The sequence below is a fragment of the Anas acuta genome, chromosome 2, assembly GCF_963932015.1.
Source record: "Anas acuta chromosome 2, bAnaAcu1.1, whole genome shotgun sequence".
Lineage (NCBI taxonomy): Eukaryota > Metazoa > Chordata > Aves > Anseriformes > Anatidae > Anas > Anas acuta.
In genome coordinates, this window is record NC_088980.1 from 146,402,389 (window position 1) to 146,429,082 (window position 26,694).

The window sequence follows — 26,694 nt, forward strand, 5'->3', positions numbered from 1 at the left end:
GACGCCCCCACTTCCGGGGGCTGTGAGGCGGAAGCGGCCGGGCGGCAGCGGCGGCTGGGAGCGGGCCGGGCGGGGCGGCCCCGGGGCTGCGGCGCCCCCCGGCGGCGGCGGGGCCTGGGCCTGGGCCTTGGGGCCTGGTGTAGGCGGCAGCAGCCGGGCCCCCTCGCCATGAACATCGACGTGGAGTTCCACATCCGCCACAACTACCCCTGGGCGCGGCTGCCGGCCAGCGTCAAGCAGGTACGGCCCGGGGGGGGGCACGGGGAGAGGGGGTTTGGTGTGGGGAGAGGGGGTGTGAGGGGTGTGTGGGGGGCGTTTGGGGGGAGAGGGACGTGTAGGTGTAGTGTGGGGGCTGTAAGGAGAGAATGGGGGGTATAGGGGTGGTTTGGGTGCTGTGTGGGGGGAGAGGGGTGTATGGGAGTAGTTTGGGGTCTGTAAGGGGGGAACGGGGTATGTAAGAGTGGTTTGGGGTCTGTGTGGGGGGAGAGGGGCATATAGAAATGGTTTGGGGTCAGTATGGGGGGAGAAGGGCCTATAGGAGAGGTTTGGGGTCTCTATAGGGGGAGAGGAGCTTATAGGAGAGGTTTGGGGTCTGTATGGGGGAAATAGGGATGTATAGGAAGGGTTTCAGGTCTATGTGGGGGGGAGAGGGACGTGTGGGTATAGTTTGGAGTCTGTAAGGGGGAAATGGGGTGTATAGGAGTGGTTTGGGGTCTGTATGCGGGGAGTGGGGCTTATAGGTGTGGTTTGGAGTCTGTAAGGGGAATGGGGCATATAGAAATGGTTTGGGGTCAGTATGGGGGGAGAGGGGCCTATAGGAGAGGTTTGGGGTCTGCAGAGAGTAGGGCTTCTAGGAATGGCTTGGGATCTGGTGGGGGGGCTGAGGCTTATAGGTGTGTTTTGGGGTCTGTAAGGGAGGAATGAGGTGTACATATAGGAGTGGGTTGGGGTCTGTGTGGGGTGAGAGGAGGCCGTGGGGGTGCAGGGGTGCTCTCAGGGCCGTCCTGTGCAGCCCCACAGAGAGCAGCGCGCCCTGAGCCTGGGCCGCCAGCAGCGCCCGGTGCTGTGTGGAGCAGAAAACCTCATGAAAGTTTGATTCGCCCGGCATCCCGGGCCTGTGACAGCAGAGGGGAGGCAGCGTGTCAGGGAGAGGGAGGTGCTCGGCTCACCCCCACGGCCCAGTGCTGCTGGGAAGCTGGCAAACAATTCCTGCCTGCTCTTGGGCTCTGAAAATACCTGCATCTCTCTGTGGGTGTGCAGTTGTGGGCACCAGCTGTGAGACCGAGCGTGTTGCTTTGTCCCATACACGCAGCAAAACACCTTTTGAGCTAAGGATCTCTTTTGCATGTGAGCATCAGCTGTGGGAACTGGGAGAAGAAAACCTCCTGGCTTTTTACCAGACACAGCGTAGAGGAATAACGTGGAGGGTTTCGCAGGACAGCTGCTGAAATAAGGCATTTAAAGCTCAACCAAAGTTTGCTTTTTATCTTGCTTTGTGATAGTCGAGTGCTGCACTGCGCTTATGCCTTCATCTCGTGACCTAAGGTCACTTGATTGCCTGCTCTGTGAAGCTACCAGAGAAGTTTCTTTTTTTTTTTTTTTTCCTTTTTTCCTTTTTTTCTTCTAAGCTTATTAGGTGCAACAGCTGAAACTTCACAATAAATGATTTCTGTTGCACTAATTCTGGGCGCTTCTTCAAGGCTGCAAGGTGCTGACTGCGTGGTGAAATGCTCTGTGCTTCCTGTAATCAAAAAGAAGTTTTGCAGCCTTTGATTTGGAGATGAGAAGCTCCCACTTTGGTCAGAAGGGTTCTAGGAAAAGAAAAACAACAAAAGATTGCTGTCTGAGTCCCCATCCTGTGTGGAGGGACCCATTGAACTAAAAATAGTCTTGCCCTTGTACCAGGACTGAAGATCTCTCACTGTAATGAACCAGGGGACTCGCTGACCGATGACAAGTGATCACTTGGTTCTGTGTGAGCCCCTTTGCAGTGGTTTCACTACACCAGGTTTTGTGCGTGCCAGCTGACAGCTCTTCTTCTTTTCAAGGGTCTCGGGAACTCTCAGAGGGAGTATGAAAGGCAGGTTGTACTCTACAGCATCCGCAATCAGCTACGGTACCGCAATAACTTAGGTGAGTAAAGAAACAAAAAACTTCCAGTCGCTACCCTGTTCTTCCTCCTGGAAGGCACTTTCCTGAGAAATTCCAAGAACTTGCCCTGTTTCAAGGTCTGGCTCTTAGGAGCTGTTGGTTACGACTTGTTTGTTCACTCCCAATGTATTTTGTGTTGACTGCATCCAGTCTTCCTCCTGTAGCAGATAATGGCTTCGCTAATTAATGAGAATTTCCAGAGCCTGTGTGAGTGGTCTCTCAGCGGACCACTTTGTTGTAGCCTGTGAAATAAATCTGCGCAGTTCTAAAGTGATCCTTAATGGCTCTGAGTGCTCGTTGTGTGTGTATAAAATGGGTGCTGAATGCCCAGCACCGCTCCTTTGTTTGGTTTTTACTTTTGTCAATCCACATTTTGCTATTTCTGATCCTTTTGCTGTAATGTTTCCCTGTTTTTTTAACAGACCTCCTAACTTTTTCTCTCCTTTTCCTGCAGTGAAGCATGTCAAGAAAGACGAGCGGAAATACTACGAGGACCTGCTGAAATACAGTCGGGATCACCTGATGCTGTACCCCTACCATTTGTCCGACATCATGGTTAAGGGGCTGAGGGTAACGCCGTTCTCCTATTACACGGGCATCATGGAGGTGAGCAAATGCTGAGTTCTGTCCTACAGACAGCAGAGCTGGCCCCAGAGTGCGTGCAGGGCAGTGTCACGGGGCTTATTTGCTCTGGGTAGGGTCTGCTAATGAGCTGCAGGTAAGGAAAGCTTCTGGACAACTCCTTGTACCTGCAGGTTTTTCCCTTGGGCCCCTGTAAGCCTTTCAAGGACTGGACTTTGTCACAGCGCACTCAGTGGGCTAGGCTTTCTTCTGATGTTTGGTATCTGCAACTCGGAGTTTTTTGTTTAATACAAATGAATTCTGTTTGATTGATAAAACAAAGGGAATTTTTTAAAAACAAACAAAAAAAACCCACAGATTCGAGCTGTTTTCTTTTCAAAAATGATAATTGACCATAATAGCGATCTCTTCTCGGAGAAATTAAGACAGTTCTGTTTTCTGTCACACGCTGGCAATCTTCTTTTATTTTGTTTGGATGTCGGAAGCGACTGCTTATTTTCTGTTTAGTGACTGCACGCTTTATAACCGCTTAGTTCCTAGCTTATTCTGCGTTATTGGTTAGCAATTTCCTGTGCTGTCTTTTGTTGTGATGGCAGATGCAGGATTTCACCCTTATTGATCTGTAGATCAGCATTTTTAGCTTTTTAAAGCTTACATCAAACCAAAGTATAATTTTTGTGTATTTAACTTATTGTGTGGTGAGTAGCCAAGCAGTTGGGAAGTTAACTGGCTCCAGGGGGTTAACCACAGCAGGCAGCTAACCCCACACAGGTGCTTGCTGCTTTTTCAGTGGGATGAGGGAGAGAATTGTGAGGATAGAAGTGAGAAAACTTGTGGGTTGAGATCAAAGACAGCTTGCCAGGTAAAGCAGAAGCTGCTCCTGCAAACAAAGCACAACAAAGAATTCATTCATGACTTCGCAGTGGCAGGCAGATGTCCAGCCACTTCCAGGAAAGCGGGGCTCAGCGAGATTAATGGTTACTTGGGAAGGAGCATGCCATAACTCCAAACATCCCCCCCTTCCTCCTCCTTTCCCCCAGCTTTTGTTGAACGTGACATCAAATGTTACAAACATCTCTTTGGTCATTTGGGGCCAGCTGTCCTGGCTGTGCCCCTCCAGCCCCTCTCTGGCAGGGCGCTGTGAGAAACAGAAAAGACCTTGAGGCTGTGTTAGCACAGTGTTCAGAAATAACTAAAACATTTATGTATTATCAACATTGTTTTGGTCACTAATCCAAAACGTTTTCTACTGCAAAGAAAATTAACTCCATCCCAGCCAGAACTGATGCAATGGCTTCAATAGATTTCTGTTTTAATTTCAATTTGTTTTTGCAAGACAGTGATTTTTGGATCTGCTTCTCTGAAGCAATAACTCTCTTGTTGGAACTAAGTTTTCTTCTCTTTTTAAGGATATAATGAACAGCGAAAAAAGCTATGATTCGTTACCCAACTTCACTGCTGCTGACTGTAAGTATTACCTAGCTGCATTGCTGCTTCCAACGAGCTGGGGTTGATTTGCAGGGCACCCGTTTGCCTGAAAACATGTGTGTGAGTGAAGGTATAGAAGCATTTAAATGGATTTAAATGGTGGTATTAAGGTGGCATGCAGAGTTCTGAGCGTATGATTTTTTGGTGTGTGTTGGGTAGAAAGCTTTGGGGAGTCCCCGAAAGGCTGTTGGCACCCCTGTGAATTAACGTCAGTGTACAAAGAGGAACCTTGTACCAAAATGTTACGCTGTGATACGTTCGGATGTCCCAGCTGTTCTGTCTTGCTTTCTGTTGTGGGCACAAGGAGGGGTAATTAGGGAAGTGAAAATGCAACCTCTGGTGTTGAATTTGAAGGAGAACAGAGCGATAGCCTGCTGACAAGTCTTACAGAGGAAAATGTAGATTGCTGACACAGGGAGGGTGTTCCTGAAACCTGCCACTGGGAAGTTATTTATAGCTACGTACTTCATTTCTCACCTTCCCTATGAATTTATATGGTTCTCTTTAGGTATATAATGTACAGTCAGCTGAGGAGTAGTCTGCAGCTTTGGAAAGCAGTTTTTATTTTTCTTAAACAACACAAAACCTCGAGTTAACTGTACTAATTTGCCTCTATTTAATGTTCACACTGGGGAAACAGATAAGGAACTTTTTGCTCAGCATGACGTAGGTTCCTGGAAATCTAACATTGCTCAGGAGTCTGCAGACAAGAAAGGCTTCTTTGTTGTTTTTTTTCTTCATAGCAATCCTATTATTTTAACAGCAGCTGTGAGTCAGTGACTGAAGTAAATTGAGTATCTTCATTATAATTTTTAATAAAACTACTGTCAAACCAGAAAGCTGGACGTAAAACTGAGACAGAATAGGGGTCAAAGCTCAAAACGACTTGAGTAGTTTTCCTGTGTCTTTTCATAAACTGTTAGTGATTGAAGGCTAGGGGTTATAGAATTAAATCCTGATTCATTTCAACTCAACGAGTTGTTAGTCATCTTCCTTAAAGGCTTATATGGCCTTTTGTGCTCTAATTCTTAGTTTAGAGTTCTAATCCAGTGCGTGGTGTAGTTTTAGGCTGGGGAAAGAAAGCTATCAACCAAAATCAGGTATAACTTTAGTCCTCTTGATCTGAAGTATAGTTATTACCTGTTGATATAAGAACAGAAGAGAAAGGAGTTAAATTATTCCATGCTACCCTGTGGCTTGAGAAATGGGATTTTTTTAAAACCTTTGTAGAGTAAGTAAATGGGGATAGGTTGTGATTTTTAGATGCATGTGGTTCTCAGTCAAATTCAGTTAGAACTGACTTGAGGCTTTCTATTATTTTGGGAAGAAAGAGTAAATGAAAGTCTTATTTTAGAAGTAGGCCTGATTCTTTCAAGAATGTTTTCTGTATCTTCAGCTTAAACCCTTCTTAAGAGAAATAAAAACTTAATTATTTTTCAGGTCTAAGACTTCTTGGTATAGGAAGAAACCAGTATATAGATTTAATGAACCAGTGTAGATCTTCAAAGGTGAGGTTGTCTTTAATTTTCCCTTTCTTCCCTCCCCCATAGCATATTATTTGATAGGAATGGAGTGGAAACATTTCACGGGCCTTGTTTTAGTAATGTCTAACCAAATGCAACATAATATATTGCGAATTATTTTCTGCTTTGTGATATTAATAAAGAACTTTTAAATTAAAATATACTGAAGAAAAGGATATGTGGCATTGCCTTTTTTAACATATTTTTCTGCGATGTATTTGTTCTGTAACTAATGTTTCCTGGCCGCTATAAATATGGAATAGTGGTGTTGGTTTTAGAAGAATTATTCCATGTTTGTGGGTGGAGCTGAGAGCAGGAATTCTAGGGCTGTCCTCCAACCAGGTGTGCATTTTTGTGGTATGCACGTTGCTCTTTAAGACAACAGCAATGAACCTGAACAAGCATCCGTGCATATGAACAGCATGGAAAACATTGCAGTGGCTGTTGATAGCCACAGAGGTCTTTTTATTTTGCACCAGTACTTCTCTTTCTTCAGGAAACTCATAAATGGTTGGACCAGATGATCTTGGAGGTCTTCTCCAAGCTTTATGATTCTACGAAATACTCTCACAGTAGCTTCATGGCACTCCTTCAGCCTGGATGCTGATTGAGAATGTGGTGTACTTGGTCTTTTAAAGTAAAACTGTGTTCTTAAAATGGTTTTTAATACTATTAAACTTCTTAAAATATACCACTTGTATACTTCCCTGTACTGTTTCTGGACTTGATCCTGTTTGAATAGTGTTTTTAATTAGTGGCACATAGAATACGGTTTTATGTGAAGATTTGACACTATCACAAGGAAATATTTTTTTTTTCCTTGTCGTATGATTTGAGGGAGGAGGGAAGCACATTTGTTTCTGCACAAGGATGTGCTTTCACTAAATGACAAGATTAATAGTGCTTGTGTGTGTCCAGTCTGTGAATGTAATGTACTTAAAAATGGATGCTTATAAAAATCAGCTTGTATAAAGGTAAACAGCTGTCTGCACGTGTGAAGTGCTACTTATTTCTATCTCAAATGGACTGTACCACTGCAGAAATTTTTCAGAAGGAAAACAGCCCGTGATCTGTTACCTGTCAAACCTGTGGAAATAGCCATAGAGGCTTGGTGGGTTGTGCAGTCTGGCTACATCACTGAGGATGACATCAAGGTACGTGAATATGGCTTGCATCTCTAATTTTGGCTGAATACCTTGATAATGGGCTTAATTTTGGGTATTCTACACAAAGACTGTTGCAGGTTGGAGGTTTATAACAAGTCTTTTATGGAAATAGAGACTGGAACTAGTAGGAGTGGCTGTTCTCTTCAGCGTGTTCTGCTCTCTCCCTCCTTTGTACTTTGTGTTGTGTGCAGTGCAGAGGTTGCTTTGGGTCAGCCAAACTGTGGCAACTGAAGCGTGTACTGCTGTGTTTTATAGGGAACATGCACCAAAACAGCTTCTCTTAAATTTCATATTTTAACTCTGACATCTTGCTTCTGACTAAATCTTCACCTTTGATATAATTAGAATGCTAGTGGACTTTGATATGTATCTTCTTTTCTGCTCACCTTATGTCTCCATGTTTTTTACATAGTTGGCACGCAAAAAATGTGAGCTGGCTTACGGCTTCTTCCTCATTCTACTTTCATTCTCACAATTTTTCTCCAGGCAGCTAGTCACTTGATCTAATTAATTGATTTAATTCTTTCTCTGGAATCTTTTATTTGTTTAGATTGGAATGTATTTAAAGCAGTGATGAAATCTTTGTTTGCTATCACTGGGAATATCTTGGGTAGCAATTGCTTGTATTCTGACATTCCATCAATCCAGAATAGTTAACGTGGAGCAAGTTGCTTTGATGTTTTTGATGTTTTATTTGAGCTCTTTATAGAATGGTCCCAGTTGCATGGTTGAACACTCAATTCAGAAGCTTTAAAGAGCAAACCTGTCATACTGTGGACTTCATTTGTCCCCTGTGCCGTTAAATACCATTCCTAGAGCCCACATTACTTTGTACAGGGACAGGAGCAAAAATTTTAAGACTTGAACAAGAAGTGCAGTGAATTCTTCAATGCAAGCGTTTTGCAGAAGAGCGTGGTTACTTTGTTTTCTCATGACTGATCTGAACATGAGATACTTGTGGTTTTTGAGTGATATTATTATTAAATTGCATAGACTTATTTCTCCAACAGACTAACAAGATTTTGTTCACCTAGATTTGCACTACGTCGGAGAAGTCTGCTATCGATAAGATCATTGATTCAGGTCCTCAGCTTGCTGGTTCATTAGACTTCCATGTAGTTCACAGTAAGTGCTTGACTGACATTATGTTTTATTTAATCTTGGTCAAAATCAGTAAATTCTGAGAGTAGTGTTTGAAAACTAGGAACAAAAGGGTTATAGACAGCTGAAGCATAGGAGGATGTGGAGGAAAATACTCAAGAGCTTGTACAGGCTACATTCAAGACCTTGTAAACAATTTAAGGGTGAGCCTTTAGCAGCTGTTGATGTGCAATTTCAAATAATTTGTTAAATTCCTTCATTACAAGGTGACAGTAGAGATCGAGGGAGGGGAAGGGAAAGGTGGTAGATGAGGACGAGAGAAAATAAAAATGGCAGAGTTGATGCTCCCAGGTGCCAAAACTTCAGTTTGCTTTTCAAAGAAGAGGTTTTGAAATTTCATACTGTTTGAACGCCATCAAAAATGGAGCTCAAATCTAAGAGCCTGTCTCTCCCTGTTTCAGTGTGAGAAGTGTTGGCTGTACACAAATCCCATTAGTCAAGGGAATACAAATTCACTGGCAAACTCTACATTGAGAAGTTGGTTTGTAAATGTTTGGTTTACTACAGGCAATTGGAACTGTGTTAGAAATTAAGGCCAAATTCCATTGCCTGTTACAGAAGCAGAATAAGACAGAAATTTAAAAACAAAGAAAGGTGGGTGTAATGCAAGCTCTGTAGTGGATCCGAAACTGTAGAGCTTAAGAAGACTTGAATTCAGAGAACACTTAATGATTTTTCTCTATACATGGCATGATGTTGTTTGTGGAAAGGGCTTAAAGCTTGGAGGGAAAATAGGTTTAGAAGGATCCAGTCTACCTTTCTACCTAATTTGTGGGTATTGCTTTTCTTAAAAACTTTTCTCTGTCTCATCTACTGTGCAGAACTCAATTCAAACGCTTAGTGCTCAGATCGTAGTCACATGTGGGAAGTGTTACTTGATATCTGCTGTGTTGTATGCCATGCTCCTCTGTATCTCCTGTGCTTTTGCTGATACCTTGTGCTGATGCGCCCTGGAATTTATTTCTGTAGTTGTATAAAAACATCTTTCTCTGAAGATTTGTGGGAAGGACATGTGAGGACCATCAGAGCTCATGTGACTTAGTTTGTGTCCCTGCTACAAAGCATGCAAGCTCTACCCTGGGTTAGAGCAGGACCAAAATGTAGCCAGCAGCCTCAGGTGACAAAACTAATTCAGAATAACACTGATAGATAGTACCCGGATGGTGGTGAAAACAAAGTTAACTTTTAGGGAGAGTAACACTTGTTTTTATCAAATGTAGCTGCTTCAATTTCTGGTCCTTCAACCATACCCAGTCACCCTAGAAATAGTTACAGAGCTCCAAGTACACTGCATCAAAGATCAAGTAAAGAGCTCTGTTTTAGGGTGACACCTGCTGAATATTACATGCATTGATCCACACATTGCAAAGTAAAATTGTACTGTACAGGTTTGTAGAAAAAATTACTTCAAATTCTGAATTCACTGGTGGGGAAATCTACTTGTATCATCAGTACTCTGGAAAATGCTTTTTCTGTAATGATGTATTTTTGTTTATACAGGCTTGTATAACAAAGGATTTATTTACCTCGATGTACCCATATCTGATGACAGCTGTATAGCAGGTAAATCAATATTTTTATGATATAATAGCTGTGTTTTATTGGATCTATTTCAGTTATCTTATAGTTGTCTGTCTTGGAAACTGCTTGTCTGTGGGCGTGAGTTTGTTTAAAGCATGTGAACCATGAGAATTTTTCCCAACAAAGTATTTTTCAGCCATATTGAAACTTTTTTTATTGTACATGGGACTTAATTCAACTTGAATTCTTATGCTTTAATATAAGTATCTAGGTAAGCTGAGATTATTTTAAAGATTCATGACATGACTAACATGGAATAAGTACCCTCCTGTATGCCTGTAATGAAAAGAAAGAATAATGTCAAGAAATGTAGCTGCCTTGCCAAAAGGATGTGACTTTTTGATTCCTGTGTGGCTTTTTTTAACAGATGCAGCTTTTTTTTGTTCTTTTTTAGATACCACTTTCATCCTTCAGGGTCTTGTCACCTTAATTATAGTAAAGTGCTGTGTCTGGGACTAGGTAGGAGCTTAACGCAGTATGGCTGCCTTTTGAACAGCTCATTGTTCTGTGCTAGGTCTCAGGGGTTTCTGAACTGACTGTAATATGCAAAGAGGCATTACTTGGAACCTAGCTGTGCAGAACCACGTCATTGCTCTAATACAGAGCAGTTAAGTGAAAGTCCTATAATTGCAGGAGAATTACTGCTTAGATATTAGCTTCGGGATTCTCAGCTTAGGGTGGAAGTGTTTTTTGTTTTTCTTGGTCCCCTTTACCCCCCCGTATTCCCATTAGAAAACCATTTTATTGGCTGGCTGACTGGGAATTATCTGTAGTGGATGGGTAGGAGTTTGCAAGACGATGCAAGGCAAGAGTGGCTTTATTTTTTATAAGAAAACACATTAACAACCATTGCTTTTCTTAAGGAGAATTTTTAGTACCATGTAAACTACCTTTAGGCTTTTATTCTTTTATGCTCTGGAGAGAAATAAATACCATGAGAACTAAATCTGTGTAAATTTATCTTCCGGTTTTTATACAGTTTCAGTTTAAAAATTCTAATCTTGCAAATAATTCTTTTCAGTGCCACCGCTTGAAGGTTTTGTGATGAACAGAGTGCAAGGTGATTACTTTGAAACACTCCTGTACAAGATTTTTGTTTCAATAGATGAACACACTAATGTGGCAGAGGTAAGTAAAACTTCCCTTGTGAGAGGGAGACAGGAAAACTTGAAAAGGCCCAAAGCACACTGGTGAAATACTTAAGACAGAGATAGTAATAGATATCAAGTGATTCTATTTATGTCTTGCCAGACTTCTAGGATTTGAGATCCAAATGGATTCTTTAATATTGAATATAACTTGGTAGTGTTGCAGGCTAAAGGTGTACCTTCAATTCAGTGAAGCAGCTCTATCAGCTGGAGTGAATTTATACAGGAGTGACTTGTGCAGCAGCTTCTGTACAAGCTAGAATTGGAGAAATGTTTTCTCTGTGTCCTAAATGGATTGGTTCTGTTTTACTAGTGTGAATTAAAAAAAAAAAAAAAAAAAAAAAAAAAGGAAGATAAAAATTTCTCCAGTAGTGAAAATATGTAAGGTATTGGCTTATAGTAGGAATGTAGCTTTTGCATATGTATTTATAATTTTAATGAAATACCTTTTTCATAAGGTCTGATTCTCAAAACTTTGTGAATAAGTATCTGAAAAATACCACTAAATACATCCAGGATTTATTTGCTTCTTTGTATATCTGCTGATACATGCAATTAGTCTAGAAATTATGTAGTAGAAGATAACCTAAGATTTCTTTTGCATGCTTTGATGTGGAGCAATCATGAGACTTCATATGACTTCCCCCCCCCTTCCTATTTGTTTTGGCCAAGACAAAATTGTTTCTGCCATTACAGGCTGTATTGAAGTATAAGGAGACAAAAACAACAAAAAGATGTCAAAGCCCACAAGTGACAAAACTCTGCATTTTAAATTCTGTATTGATGAATCTTTTTTTCTTTTTAGCTTGCAAATGTCCTAGAGATTGATTTGTCTTTAGTAAAGGTATGTATCATACATCTGTTATTTGATGTGGAAATCTCACTGTCCTGAAAGTTGTCTTGATAGATGGGTTTCATATTGCAGTTCCTTATTACAAGCTTGTGTGTTTTTTCAGAATGCTGTGTCCATGTACTGTCGGTTAGGCTTCGCTCATAAAAAAGGCCAAGTGATAAACCTGGATAATCTTCATCCATCATGGAAGAATGTTCCTTCTGTAAACAGACTGAAGTAAGTGTCTCCGTCCTTTCAAAAAGCTTATTTTCTCTTTGAAGAGAAAACTAGCACCTAAATCTGATTGTAGAGCTATCAGTTGCTCTCTGACTTCTGTAACAGCTGATTTCATTTCGCTTTCCAATATGTACAATGACAAATACTTGATTCTCCCTCAAATCTGAGGATAAAGGGTGATAACTTACCCTGTAAGTTCAATTTATTACTTCTGTTGTTGTTACTCGGAGCAGGCTTTTTGACTTTTAAGTGCTTAGCTGCTTACTTTTGAAGCAGACAAGTGTGTGCTTGTTTTGAAGTGCTGGGCTCAGAAATAACAGCTATTACTGTGCTAGTACAAAAACAAAGTCTCTTGGTACTGCTGCGAGTGAATATGCACATACATAAAGCTTGCTTGCTGTGAATAGTTCTTTCACTGACATTCTTTATGTATATCCATATTAAATACCGCAAAAGTGATGTTAATGCAAACAAAGCAAAGGGCTCTCTGAATCGGGGTGCCAAGTTAAATTATTTAACAATTGTCAGGCACGTTTAGTTCAATTTCTCTTAAGCCACTTAAGCTGAGGCGTAGTTTTTATTCTTTAATGCTAACTCAGAATGTGAGAACAAAGCAAATTAGATTTCTCCGTTGGATTTTTCTTGAAAGCAGGTGGTTTGACTTTTTCAGATCTGTTGTTCAAAACCTGCTATTTTCAAACCTCCAAATAAACTTTTCTGCTGAAGCTAAAGCAGCACCCTGAGGGACATCACGCTGGGCTGGTTTAGAGCTTAGAGGTATTGAAAGGCACGTGTTGGGTGTGCCTGTGCATGGGGTACTAGCACTGGAAGGCAAAGATACTTCTCTGGTGCCACGGTGACCTATAGATGTGGATTTTAATTCACATTAATAGGAGTACTTTGGATCCTCAAAAGATGCTGCTTTCATGGGACAGTGGGGAAAACAGAAGTCCTATACAGGAAGCTGGGTCATCTGCCACAGATACAGATACCAACAGTCAAGATGATCCAGGTTAGCACTCAGTGAATGTAATATATTAGGAACAATTGTTTCATACTTGTAGTGCCATAGGCTATGAAGGGTTCTAGAAACAAATGAAATGCAGATTGTGTAAATATTTTTTTCATATGGAATATACAACGGGGGAGGTGGTGTCTGTCTTGGTTTGGAGTTTTTCAGCCTCATTTTTTTTGGGAAAAATCTATTTGGCTAATCTGTTTATAGATGTCAATTGATGCCAAGATACCAACACGTGAATAAACTTATTCAGGTGCTACTTTAATAGTGATAAGGAAATTCTGTTGTACTTAGTATGCCATTAACTAAGGGTTTTTGATTTTTTTTAAGTAGTTTAATGACTTGTTGATATTATATTTAAACAAAACAAATATGATCATCTATTTTCTTCTTGTTCTTTCTTAGCTGAAACAGCCAGCGTGAGCAGCCTGAATCTGTCTAGTGGACATACAAAGCGTATTGCCTTCCTGTTTGATTCTACTCTCACTGCCTTTCTAATGATGGGAAATCTTTCACCAGTATGTCAAAATTGTTCACTGTGTTACGCTAACAATAAGTATGTAAAGTTTTAAAATAGTTTGACTTCATTATAATGTAGTTCTACTTATTTTTAAAAACTTTTATATTGTTTGTGGCTAAGAAACATTCGCTTAATGATTTTTACTTGCACGTTTCCTTTTCAAAATAATTAAAACAGTGTTGTTTTGTTGTTCCAGAACTTGAAAAGTCATGCAGTTACTATGTTTGAAGTTGGGAAACTGTCAGATGAGTCTCTTGACAGCTTCTTAGTGGAGCTGGAAAAGGTAATCTATTACGTGTATGACCAAATGCTTTTTCAGCACTTGTGTAAAGGGTTAGTAGACCCTTGTATTTTTTATAGGACTGCTTTAATAGTCTTATCTAGTAATGCAGTGTTGTGAACACAAACCTCATCATGCTGAACCTAAGTGTTTCAGTTAAAATGCTGCTGATTTGCAGCATTCAAACCTTTTGTGGTGTACACAAATGTGGTGAGAGTCTGGTGAGCAAAGTGAGTTCAAAAGCAGTGTTTGCCCAAGTCTATGTGTCCAGGGGCTTGTTTGTTAAATAGAAATCACTTGCTGTTTAGTAGGGTGCTTCATATATTTCTAAAAATCTGCATATAATTTTTGTAGGAAAACTTAACCATTATATTCTGGTATGTTTAACCTATCTACCTTTTAAAGATAATTCTGCAGTTGCCCTTTTGGAATGATGTAGCAAGACTTTGCTGTTAATTGCTGTATTCTTTTACACCAGTCAGGTGTAAATAGTAGACATGTAAATCCCTGTTTAAAGACTGAGGCATGGTTCACGTTTATAGATGTCTGTGTACATTTTGACAGTTTGCCTAGCGTGTTCAAGACTCACTTTTCATTTAATAGTTGTTGTGGATCACCTTTGCATATAACCTGCAGGCTTGTTCAGTTACAAAGCTTTAAAACGTTAGTTTGTTAATCTTTCCTATTGTGTGATTGATGCTTGCGGAAAGAACGTGCCATTTATATGTATTTATTTTGCTTCTTGTTTAGGTTCAAAGCACAGGTGAAGGGGAAGCACAGCGGTACTTTGATCATGCACTTACACTGAGAAACACAATACTTTTTCTGCGGCACAATAAAGATCTAGGGGCACAAGCTGTGCAGCCCGACCAACCAAATAACGGTACTGAGAACACTTTTAAGGAAATACTTCAAACTTTAACTTCCATGGACTCATCTTTCAGATTAAGCTTCTGTGTTGCAAAGCAATTGGTGTTCCCTATTTGATTAAAAATATTTTGAAGCCAAAACATCATTACTTCATCCATCATGCCTGTGGTACTGAGTAACTTTCTTCAGTATTTCTGCATGTTCTTTTCTGGGATCAGTTGGTGAGGAGCAAGTCTCAGATCTGCACCAGGAAATTCTGTATGAGCAGAACTGCTGAAATTATTGGGATTCACTTGAATAAATCTGTGTGTAATTTAAAATTTGGTTGTGGAAAATACTGTATGCATGGTTTGACAGGGTGGAATGGAAGATCTTAGACCATACTTTGTGATGTATGTTCTATCTCAAATGATAATTAAAGGATCTTACATTCTCAACTCAGGGTTTCCCTTGGACCTCTTACGATGTGAGAGTTTGCTTGGCTTGGATCCAGCTACCTGCAGCAGAGTTCTCAACAAAAATTATACTCTGCTGGTCTCCATGGCACCACTCACCAATGAAATTCGACCTATTAGCAGCTGTACACCCCAGGTAAAAAAAAATAAAATACTGTGGGGGGAAAAAAGTATCTAGTAGTATAAATATCTCTAACTTTTAGATGTCTGTCGTGTATCTCTTCAGAAGAGACATAATTATTGCCACGTAAAATAGTATTTCAATTTGTCTAAAAATGCTTAGTAAAATGTGAATGTTTACTACATTCAGTTTAATTTATTAACAAATTCAACTGTTTGAGTGGGGTTAATGACAGATACAGTGTTTTTGAACTCATAGAAAATACCTTAGTATCAAGAGAGAGAGTACCTAGAATATAATCTCTCGTTATTAAATTAATGCATTTGTACTACTTTCTGTGCTGTAAAGCTAACTTAATCATCAGTTCTCAAAAATAAAGCTATATCTGTACATAGAAGAATTGCAATAATAGGCTCTAACTGGTTTGAATAATCTCTCTTCAGCATATTGGACCTGCAATACCAGAAGTCAGTTCAGTTTGGTTCAAACTGTACATTTACCACATAACTGGACAAGGACCACCCTCCCTTTTGCTCTCTAAAGGAACACGTCTTCGAAAACTTCCAGATATTTTTCAGGTAGCATATACATGGATTTATTTCCTCTTCTTTTTTTCTAAATGTTTCAGAAGTGTGCAGTACCCTAAAGCATTCAGGGATAGCGGTTGAAGTCAGAGGAACAGTAATTTTTCCTGTAGTTTAAGTGACATAATATTTTAATAAACATTATGCTAGGTTGGACAAAAGGTTTTCTTGGCTCAGTAGCCAGTCTCTAGCACTGACTGTAGCTTTATGGCTGCGTAGTATTTCCTCTTAAAACCTTTCCAGCCTTCCTGTGTTCTGATCTATAACTTAGCGAACTGTATGTGATTTTTGTGTGCACAGAGACCATAGCTGGAGATCTTACCTCTGCAGTGATCAGTTGCTCTCCCTGGACTTCCCAGCCTTGAACCCATCTAACCTTTGAGTACGCATACAGTGTTTTGGGAAGGATTTCCATAAGGCAGTGCAGGTTTGTCCAGTTCGTGGACAAAGAAGTCCTGTCCAGTTCTTTCACAAAGTCCTGTCCTGTCTAGTTCATTCACAAAGAAGTCCTGCTAGGTATCTTGTAGCTCCGGCAAACCTAGGCAGTAGTGGTCACAGCAACTTCTAAACTTGGCAGAAACAAAAAAATCATCCATTGACTTTAATTTGACATGTAGCAGACACTGAACAGTGTTTGTCTCTCGCTGATAACAGAGTTCATAAAGTATAAACTAATCAAAAGTCTTGTTCAAATTTATAATTGGAGTCTCTACAGTTTGCATCTCTTCGTTCTGAGTAGACACTTGAGCTGAATCCATTACAATAACATGGAGACACTCAGGGATGCGTGTTCTTAGGTGTATCTATGTCAGCAGTCATCTCTGGCTCCAGGACTTGGAGGAATGAAAAATACATCTACAGCATCTTCCGTATCTCTCTTCCATTCCCCATCATGTCTTTCTTGATCTCAAAAGTTTTGTGGGTTGCTTCTATTTCTAAGACTAGTTTTAAAGCAGCACAAGATTAAGTGAATCAAGTCTTCTAGAGAAGGCATTTTGTAAGGCTCTTGGCAAAGTTTCACTCAACCATTAGTCATTCAGTAGCTTAAACTAGTGGTAAATGTTATGGATTGCATATTTTCATTAATGAAAAGCATTCAGTGTGGTAGCCTTGGAAGATTTCTATAGTAACCTGTATTTTCAGTAGGCTGATGGGTCTGGTTTTCCTGAACCGCATGATTTCACAGTGTGTATTATCACAAACTTGTTAGAGCCTTTTTTCCTCTGTCTGTAGATGGGGATGCTTCTCTCCTGCTACTGTTCTGCAGTGTCATTTTCTTAAGGAACTGTTGAGATGTTTCTAAAACTCTTACAGAAAAGCAGACATGCAGGACTTCAGTCTTGAAAACTAAGAAGTAAAAACTGTTTTCACAGTCAGCGTTCTTGCCTCTCTGCCCCTTTTCTTTGGATATGTGTTTTAGGGTGGATATATCATTGTTCTCTTGACAGTGTTGGTTTATCTTGGTTTTATGTTCTTTTAAATTATATGGAATTATTTTCATCTCCTATCGGTTATGAGTCTCCTGCAAGGGCCACGTAGGGACTGGTGACAGATACCTCCTGCTTCAGGCAGTATCTTAACTTTGAAGTTGGCGAACTTCAGTCTTTAATGGAATTATGTGCATGAGTGATACGTGAAATAAAGTATAATGCTATGAGTTGTAATTACCTGCAGTTACTTCATAATGGTGACCGTACATTATTAGCCTAACTAATCCTGCACTGTGTGCTTGGATAGTCTATTACTGCTGTAAATTCTCTTCTGTCTTCCAGGGTTATGATCGCTTACTAATAACATCGTGGGGTCATGACCCAGGAGTGGTTCCTACTTCGAATGTGCTCACGATGTTGAATGATGCTTTAACGCATTCAGCTGTTCTAATTCAGGTACGGAGTACTCCTATAAGTGATTAAAACATAGCTAATTTTGAGTAAAGCTGTTGCATGGTAGAGGAGATTAAGAATGGGAGAGCTATGCTTTTGCTAGGAGCTGAAAAACGTTTAACTTCTGTAGCCATCGCTGCTGTGATTTAGAGATGGTAAATACATGAGTTTGGAACTGAGTGCATATTGCATATGTATTATTACTTCATGGGTACACATAACAGGGTTTTGCTAAATGAAATGCAGCTACTTTATATGATGTGGCTGGAAATATGAACTATTTTTCAAGGAATGCACCTTTTTCAGAGTGCTTAGTATTTAATTCTTATGGTAAGCTACAGTTCAGGTAATTAATGACTGCTTTATGGGAAGCTGAGCATGCTGTTTGTCACAAACAGCAGAAACAGAGTGGGTTTGTCTATTTGGGAAAGTAGAGTAGCTTTCTTTAGTATTTCATCAGTTCATCTGAATTCTTGGAATAATCATTTAAATAGATGGTTAATATTTGTAGCAAACATAAAACTGCACATTCTTGAAGGCAGCCTTGATGCTCAAAAAAGTTCCGTACTTAGGGGGGTGGAAATTCCTTTATTTTCCTTCAGAAATGCTAAATGATTATGAAATTTGTTTATAAATAGTATTGTAGAGAAATATTGCTCCTCTTCAATGAAGTTTAACTTCATTCTGTTTATTCACATGCATTTTAGAGGGAATGGTCGCGTATGTTATTCAGTCTTTATTTCAGCAAAGTGAGAACTTCATGTAAATATTTGTGTTTATTTTGTCAGCGTGACTGGTACCCTTTAAAAGGGAGCATGAGTAGAGCTAAGCTAAGTTGATGAATGTATTTTTCTGTGTCTAATGCAAATTTATTGATGTTCAGGGGCATGGTATGCATGGAATGGGAGAAACTGTGCATATACCTTTTCCATTTGATGAAGCTGAGCAGCAAGGAGGTAATTTTCTTCAATGTAATCTCTACACCACCATATTTATTTTTCCTGCATGTTATCTCGTTCAGCAAAGTTGTGATAACAATTTTAATACATTTTAAAAATTGTTAAAAACAATTTTTAGTAATTTAGTAATTGTAATTAAACAATCTTGTAATTACGGGTCAAATTAGGTGAAAAAAATGAAACAATATTTAAATAGTTGACAAACCTGTTCTAAGCTTAGGGATACATCTCCTTTTTATATTGTGTCCTAAATAGAATGTGTTTCCTTGCCTGTCTTGTGTTTCAGTACAGACAATAAGAAATAACTTCCACAAACACCTCTCATTTTTTATTTGTGTGTACTTATTAACTGTATAAATAAATCTTCTATGTATTATTCTATAAGACTTTCTTCTATTTGGCATTTATTAACTATGAGAGTTGAGACCAAAAGCAAACAAAGTTAACTGGTTTAGTAGTACTAGGAACTATAACAGAGGATTCCTCACTCTACTAGGAAGAGCTTTGCTAGCAAATCTCCTTCGAAGTCTGCCTAGTTCAACTAATTTTAAAAACACAGGGATTAACTTTCTGACATACTCCGTGGTGAGTAGGACACGAACTTTGGATAGCTGAGGCCGTAGCCTTTCCAGCTGAGAGGTCTCCTCACAGCGAATTTCTGGAAATGAAATCTAAAATTATTTAGGCTGCAACTTAGAAGAACCTGGGCCAACTAGAAATAAAGCTAATTTCCTCCTTTCGTTTTTATTATGTTTAAAATGTGTTACTTTTATATACTCCCTCTCTGGCCTGTTTTCTGACTTGATGGTAGGTAAAAATTCCCAGAGGCAGAATCTCTGTGTTCTAGCATGAACAAGTCAGTGTTGAAACGCATCATTACTCTTCAATACTATACTGTAGTTCTTCAGAATTTCAATGGCTCTGGAGGAGGATTTTGGTAAACTGTGGTGTGTATTGTTTTCTGCTAGACTTCTCCCGTGTGAACATGGGCATTCATACAGCTTTGAAGATACTGAGAAACAAAGTAGACTTACAGCATTTTTGTGGCTATGTCACTATGCTGAATCCTACAAGTTGGCATGCTAACAGAAAGCTGAGCGACGCTTCTGATGGAAGAGGTTAGTTAACAGTAATTTTTTCCCTTAATTTTCCCACAATCACTTCAGCAAAGTTGATTGCAATTTTTTAATTTAGAAGTCTACAAAATATCTAACACAGACAGGAACCTACCTTGAATGTAAATCTACTGGCAGTAGACAGGATTCCTAATTATTATTTGAGCCTACCTCAGACATTGCAAATACAGACTGAAAATCACTGTACTAGGATAGCCATTGGAAGGGGAAAAATAATTTAAAAACATTAAAAAGTAAGTTGTCATTTTTATATGCCAGAACTTGGTCTTTCATGAGTGTGTTGAGGATCCCTAAGTAGCTCTTCAGTTCTAAAATCAGTGAGACCTTGTATTTCACTATGTCCCTCCAGTTTAATAGCTATGCCCTTTGGGCAAAACTTGTGTCAAGTTCCTTACATCGGTTAATAATTAAACTTACATTCATCTAAATGTTTATGTAAGAATTATCTTACCTCTAGGAGAGGCCGAACTAGCATCAGGATCTGATGTGAACGGGAGTACAGAGTCGTTTGAGATGGTAATAGAAGAAACCTCAATGGATTCTGCAGTCAAGCAAAGCCTTGAAGGTAAAAGCATAACAAGTGTCTTTACTACACATTTTCAGTCTGGTAAGATCCCTTGTTTTTAAGGTTCTGAACACATTGTTGTTAGTTATTGTGTAGGATAAGTGCAACGCTAGGTGTTCTTCCTTTCTAAAATTCAGATTCCCTTGAATCTTTGAGCAGTTCATTAAATTAATTGCCTTAGAAAGTATGAACCGTCCAATAAATTCCTGATCTGAGAACTGGTTCTGGGATCAGTATTATTGCTTTGTCTTTTCTTAAAATTTGTTTGTTTCTTTAGTACCCACAACAGAACTGGAATGGGTTCCCCTGGAATTATGCTTTGGCATTCCTCTCTTCAGCTCTGAGTTGAATCAGAAAGTCTGCAGAAAAATTGCCACTCACGGATTATGTAGGAAAGAAAGGTAAGCTGTGTTTTACCAGCTACAGGTTTAACAGTTGTATGGGTTCAGTCCAGAGCTTCTGCAAAAACCAATACCTACAACTTGATGACTATAGGAACAGAACTGAGCTGATCTTCAGGGTACCTAATTCAAGTGTGTAAGGTGGTGGCATTGCTTTTTGGCTCAAAGATACCAGCTGTAATGAACAGCTGGTATCTTTGATTAGAGGGACTACTAGAGTAGTCCCTAGATGTAGCAAAATTAGGCTTTTTTTAATTTGTGCAAGGTGGAAAATGAATTCTTTGTAGCAAGTACACGAAACAACAAAAACAAGTAGTAAGTTTGGGGTGCCTTTCTGGTCATTTCCTTTCCTAGCCTAGAACAAACTTTTTTCCTTCTTTCTGCACCCACTGATCCCCTTAAAAAAAAAAAAGCTTACTAATTATGCTTTGATGTAGAATGTGTTCAGCTTTGGTGTAAAGTTTCTTTGATCTTGGTATTTTATTTCCTAAGCTTAGTGTTGGCTTATGATCAAGCTAACTTCTGCTTTTGACAACAGCTTTTCTTTATGAAAGATTACTCTTTCAATGATGTGCCCTTTTTCTCCCCTTGGCTCTGGAGACTAAATAAAAGGCAGCTTGAAAACATGGCTTAGGGGTTTTACTGTAGTAGTCAACTTGCTTTTAATAGTCTGTCACTAATCTGCTTCTTAAGTCATGTCACCACGCTGTCCTAAGTAAGAAGGAGACGCGATGATCTAATACGTTAATATCTGAAGTAAAATAACATTTTTCAACTGCAGTAGTTTCAGTTTAGCACAGTGTAAACAGCGAAAATAGCATTTAGCTGACTAGACTTGCAAACAAATGAGATGTGTTGAGCACCTTGTCAGTGGTAACATTACCATCAAGCTTTCTGTGTGAAAGCTTTTTATTTTGTCATGTGATCTCACGTGACAAAACTGCTAAAGTTATTTCTGAGCAAGTTACTATTATACTTGTTTACTAGAATAAATTTAAGCCCTTTGGAAGGTTGGGAATTCATGGTGTGGTTTTGATTTTTCTGTATTTGAACATAGGCTCTTCTTTTTCACTTTTGACAGCCTTCAAAAACTCTTACATTCCAGTAGAAAGCTGTCTCTGCAGGTCCTTAATTTTGTTCATTCATTCCAGGTAAGGACGAATAGTCAAGATGTAAATTGTTCTGTATGCTCTCATCCTTTTTCGCCCTCCTCTTTGCCATTCTTTGTTGTATGGAAATGTACTTCTTGTGGTTTTTGTTTATTTTGGACCTCAAATTCTAGCCTTATTTAATCTTTGTCTTTTAACTTATGGGTTTCCATTTAACTTTTTTCTTTTTTGGGGAAGGCCGGGGGAGTGGGGACAGGGTAGTTACTTATAATACAGCCTACTTTGGTGGCTGCTTGGTTGCTTCTTAGGTACATCAGGGAGATCCCTGCAAACCATGGATCTGCTGATGCTTTGAAGTGTTACCTGCGTTTCAAGTCAACTGCATTCACTTAGCAAAGATAAAATACATTAACAAGTATCTTACACCAGTAGACTCTTGCATTTGTCCTAAGATCTTCTAGCATCTGGTGGTGAATGAGTATAAGCATGTAAAACTCTACATACTTTGGGAGAATCTTTAAGAGCAAGGATAGAGAACGGGGGTCTTGCACAGCAAGAAAAGAGAAATGCCGGCTGTGCAGCCTCCTGTAGTTCTGCATGGAAATGTGTGCTAGCAAGGTGTGTCCACATGTGACATGGGATCTGCTTAGCTGCTTATGCTTTATGATACTTTTCTCTAAAATTCAATCTTTCCAATAAGATACAGAACTTGCAGGTTACTTAACCAAGGTAGTGGAATGGATGGTGGGACCTAGAAACAGTTTCCCTGTGAGAACATTGGAGGTTCCCAAAAAGTTTGAAACCTTAACACCATCCATGACTCTCAAGTGATTTCTTCCTAATCTCTTGGATGATACACTTTTCTTGATGATAATCTATGTAGGGAAGGGGGGGGAAAAAGGTGATTTTAAGCTGAGAAAAGCAAAATTCTGGGAAATAAAGCTACTCACGATATGAACAAGTCAGTGCCTCTGTGTGCGTGTATATACATACACACATACACACCTCCAAGCACAATATGAGATAGTGGCAGTACTTAACATGCTCAGACTGACACACAAACTATCTTCTGGATTTCACAGATTTACGTTTGCTTTGTTGAATGTCTTCCCTTCCATTTTTAAACCTCAGGCTTCCTTGAAGGCTGCATGGAACCTAAATATGTGTACACAGATGCAGTTGAGCCAACTGTGTGCTTATTTCCTACTGCCCTTTGTTTGTTCAGGTTTTGCTTCCATAGTGATTTGGATTAAGCATACTTCAGAAACACTAGCTCTGTTTGCAGATTGGAGTAGCCTGTTATATTCTAGCTGTTCAGTCCTTAGTTATTTCTCTTGGTTTTTAAGATGATTTTTTCTTTTCTTTTGCTTTAGGAAGGTATTTCAACACTGGATCAGCTCCATGATGCTGGTTCTTCAAGTTCACTTTTGCAGCCTTCTTCTGCAGATACGGGTGTTCCACTGCCTGCCAAGAATCTCATGTTCAAGGAGGGTGTGTTATCTGAATGGAGTGGACGGTCCCCTTCCTCAGTTTTTATTTCAACCACTCCTAAGGAACAGGTCAAATAGGGGTTCTCACGCATTGATCACTGAATGCCTTTCTTCTATTATGGTTCATTTATAGTGCCAACGACTAAGAAGTGTACTGTTGCTGCAGCATAACCCGTGTAAAAGTAGTGTTACAAAAATGTATCGTGTTGCAGTATTGGGGAAATGCTTAAACTGTCTAGAACTTGTTACTCATTACTGCGTATATTGCTGCAACAGAGAGCTTTTTAGCTGTCAGCACTATTTTTATCTTGAGACAATCTTTCTTTTATAACTAAACACGCCCTTTGTAGGCTTTCTGATGATTGTTAAATTTCTATGCTGTCACCACAAAATTGCAATAGTAGTTTTCTATGTTCATTACTCGGACATAAATTCTGTTTAGTTTTGTACTGTATTACTGAAAATCTTTCTGTATAAAGGTAAGACATTTGGCTCTTCCTCTGAAAGCTCAGTGATACCAACTGTTTAAAAAAAAAAAAAGTATCATGGTGATATGGGGCATTAAGAATTGTTGAATTACGTTGTTTAGCCTAATACTAGGCCGTGACGCATCAGCACAATAGGAAGAGGTTTGAGGTTTATCAAGGCAGACTTGAAGCCCTGCTGATGATTAAGGCCACATTGAAGAGGAATGGTGCACTTTCATCTCTGGCAGAATTCAGTGGAGTCGTGGGATTAGGGAGGGCTGAAGAGGTTGGCTCTGTTTGTAGGGCTCTTGATGATAATGGACTGGTCTCGGTCTGTGTACGAAACCAGGAGTTTCTGGGATTTTGGGCACACTTAGAGTTTGTCCCTCGTTGTTTGAAACTGCGGATGAGCACTATGGGAAAACTGATGTCATAAGTTGACTTTAAGGTAGATAACTAGATCTGTGCTATTGATTAATGGTTGAAAGAACAGAGCTCTTTATTTTTCATGACTGTCATTACTAAAGGAAAACAACAGCAGAGGATGTGTAGGCAGAGACTTCTCTGAATCTGTTTTACTTGAACCATTAGCTGTAGATTTTGACAAACATTACCGTGAGTTTTTTCATCCAAAATCATGTTCTGACTCTATTTCTAGGGGATGATTTTATGTAGCATGATTTCACATTGTTTATACTAGGCATTAACAACTTCTTGCCAGCTTAAAAAAAAACAAAACACAAAACAACAGGCCTGTCCCATATAGCGCGTGAGGAGAACAAGAGATTTGAAATACTAAGGCTTTTAACCTATGTGTCTAAGTACTCTGCCAACAACTCTCTTCTGGAACTACCTTGATTTAAATAATCATAATTAAAAATGAGACTTAACCATCCTGCCATTACTAGCCTGTGTTACGTTACGGACCAAGAATCTGTGGCAAAGATGATGCTGAAAAAAAAGTGAGGAGAAAAATAACGACAGTTGGGTTTGTGTTCTGTTCTGTATGGCTGTATGAAAAAACACAACACAAGTTCAAAAAGGGAAACTGTACCATGAGAGGATAATGCAGTGACTTCAGCTACAAGTGTGAAAATCCCATTCTTCTTTTCTCCTTTGCTTTATTTACATTCCTAAAGTGTAAGTGTGGGACTTGTGCTCTAAGAAACTGGAAGTCTGTAATACTTCAGTTTGCTCAGTGCTGCTCTTTTTTTACATCTATTTTGTTTTTGTATTTTACCAAGAGCAACTGAATTTAGTATCGTGTAAATTAGGGAGCTAGAGTATCTATATAAAATTCTTTATTTACACTACAGTGACTTGTACTGGAAGTACATACTCTCCATGGTGTTTTTTAAGTTGCCTTACTTCCTTCAAAGGAAAGTAAAGAGGAAACGAATGTCAGTCTGCTAGAAACCAAGTTTACTGTGAGAATTGTGTGGAGATTAATCCAATATCTAGCACTGTAGAGGAACTAATCAGTAGAGGATGGCTTACACTTTCAGTACTATAGACAATACTTTCAGCGCTACAGTGAGCTGTAGTAGGGGAGCTAGTTTGGCATATTGTATTGAATCTTGCCACGCACGCTGTCAAGCATGGGACTGATGAGAGTGCAAGTGAAATCTGTTGTATGGAAGTTTGAGAATGGATTTCAGTTTTTGTTCTCGCTGCATATCTTTCAGTGTTACTGAGTGAAGGATAACCTCTGTTACTAAGTTGTCTAAAGCTTCTGAATAAAAGTTGTCTGCTTTTCGGAGTTATTTAATACCCACAAATCTTACCGTTAATGGTGAGGATTCCGGATATGTTGCAGTTTGTAGAAATCAAGCTACTCTAATTTTGTTGCCTCAACACTGAATTAGGAGCTTAAGTGTTAGAGTCTGCATATCTGAAGTTTACCGAATAGATTGCAACCAAAGAAGTCCTTAAAATACCTGAAACTTGGCTACAGCTCCAGTGCTTGGGATGGTCCAGAGGCTTTACTCAAAAGTGTGTGACTTTTGTTTTAATTGTGGTGTAAAAAATAAGATCTCCAAGATCCTCATACCAAAAGAATCTATTTTATATTGTATTGCAAATAAAGACAAATAAAATAATTTCTTTTCTTCAGGTAGTTTTATTGACAGTGGGGGAAATGACATGCATTACAAGATCGTAAAGTTATTTTAAGTTTGTCTTCAGCAAGATCTATTTTTAACTCCTTGAAGAGAGGTTGGCTTTGTGCTCTGGCACAACCACGTGGTAATCATTCTAGATGGGTGCACCTGAGAATATTCAGGAACCAACTAGAAAGTGTTTTGTTTGTTTTCAAGTTTTTTGATCATGACATCTCCCAGTTGTTTTTCCTTTTCCATCATTGTTCTCGGATTTTCCTTTTTCTTGTTCAGTGTTTCTGGCTTGTATTTTGAAGGTTTTAAAGTCCAACTGTAACTGAATACAGTTGAGCTCTTCTCGTGTGATGTTGTTAATATTATACATTGAAATGTACAAAGTCTGTGTTCAATTAAATTATTGGCACATGTAACAATTGTTTACAAATAAACTGTGGTGTAGGTCAAACCATGTGCAGCATCCTTCACACGCAGCAGTTCTGTCATCTTGGGCACAGCAATAAAATGTCACCCTGGCACTGTAGTGCTCAGGACTACCAAATGGTATCAAAAGATCTTGTTTCCATATACGTGCAATTCTGCAGCAATGCAGTTTTATAAAGATAAAACTTTTTTAGTGTAGCCTTTTCTGTACCTTAACCTCTAAGGAGAAGAGAAAGCACGAGATGATGTATGCCATGTCTCTTCCTTCAGCTGCAATCTGTAGTGTTTATAATTGAATGCAGCTGCACAGGTGGTATCTGATCCATTTCCTTTGACTAAAGAGACTTGTGATCGAGAGCTTAGATGAAGTGATACCAAAATTGTTGTTTGTTTCTTCCTTTGAAGCAATCCCTTTCAGATGAAGTCTAAT

The 26,694-nt window shown here is 39.3% G+C and overlaps 1 protein-coding gene across 1 annotated transcript; it reads left to right on the forward strand.

Moving 5' to 3' along the window:
- On the forward strand, window positions 1–26,289 carry FAM91A1 (family with sequence similarity 91 member A1). Its single transcript, XM_068672602.1, has 24 exons — window positions 1–240; window positions 2,049–2,133; window positions 2,606–2,757; window positions 4,143–4,200; window positions 5,662–5,729; window positions 6,785–6,898; window positions 7,945–8,035; window positions 9,572–9,634; window positions 10,674–10,780; window positions 11,606–11,644; window positions 11,757–11,869; window positions 12,763–12,881; window positions 13,293–13,405; window positions 13,604–13,690; window positions 14,438–14,570; window positions 15,000–15,148; window positions 15,577–15,711; window positions 17,490–17,603; window positions 18,484–18,556; window positions 19,528–19,677; window positions 20,153–20,260; window positions 20,538–20,661; window positions 21,743–21,812; window positions 23,144–26,289. The coding sequence occupies exons 1-24, from the start codon at window positions 169–171 to the stop codon at window positions 23,336–23,338; spliced, it is 2,532 nt and encodes an 843-aa protein (XP_068528703.1). The 5' UTR covers window positions 1–168; the 3' UTR covers window positions 23,339–26,289.
- The last annotated feature ends 405 nt before the right edge of the window (window positions 26,290–26,694 follow it).

What these genes read in the sequence shown, in the direction of transcription:
- FAM91A1 (XM_068672602.1), top strand. Translation starts at nt 169, where the DNA reads ATGAACATCGACGTGGAGTTCCACATCCGCCACAACTACCCCTGGGCG. An exon ending in AACACACTAATGTGGCAGAG is followed by an intron (nt 10,781 to 11,605) that starts GTAAGTAAAACT and finishes TTTTCTTTTTAG; the next exon opens with CTTGCAAATGTCCTAGAGAT. An exon ending in TTGATTTGTCTTTAGTAAAG is followed by an intron (nt 11,645 to 11,756) that starts GTATGTATCATA and finishes GTGTTTTTTCAG; the next exon opens with AATGCTGTGTCCATGTACTG.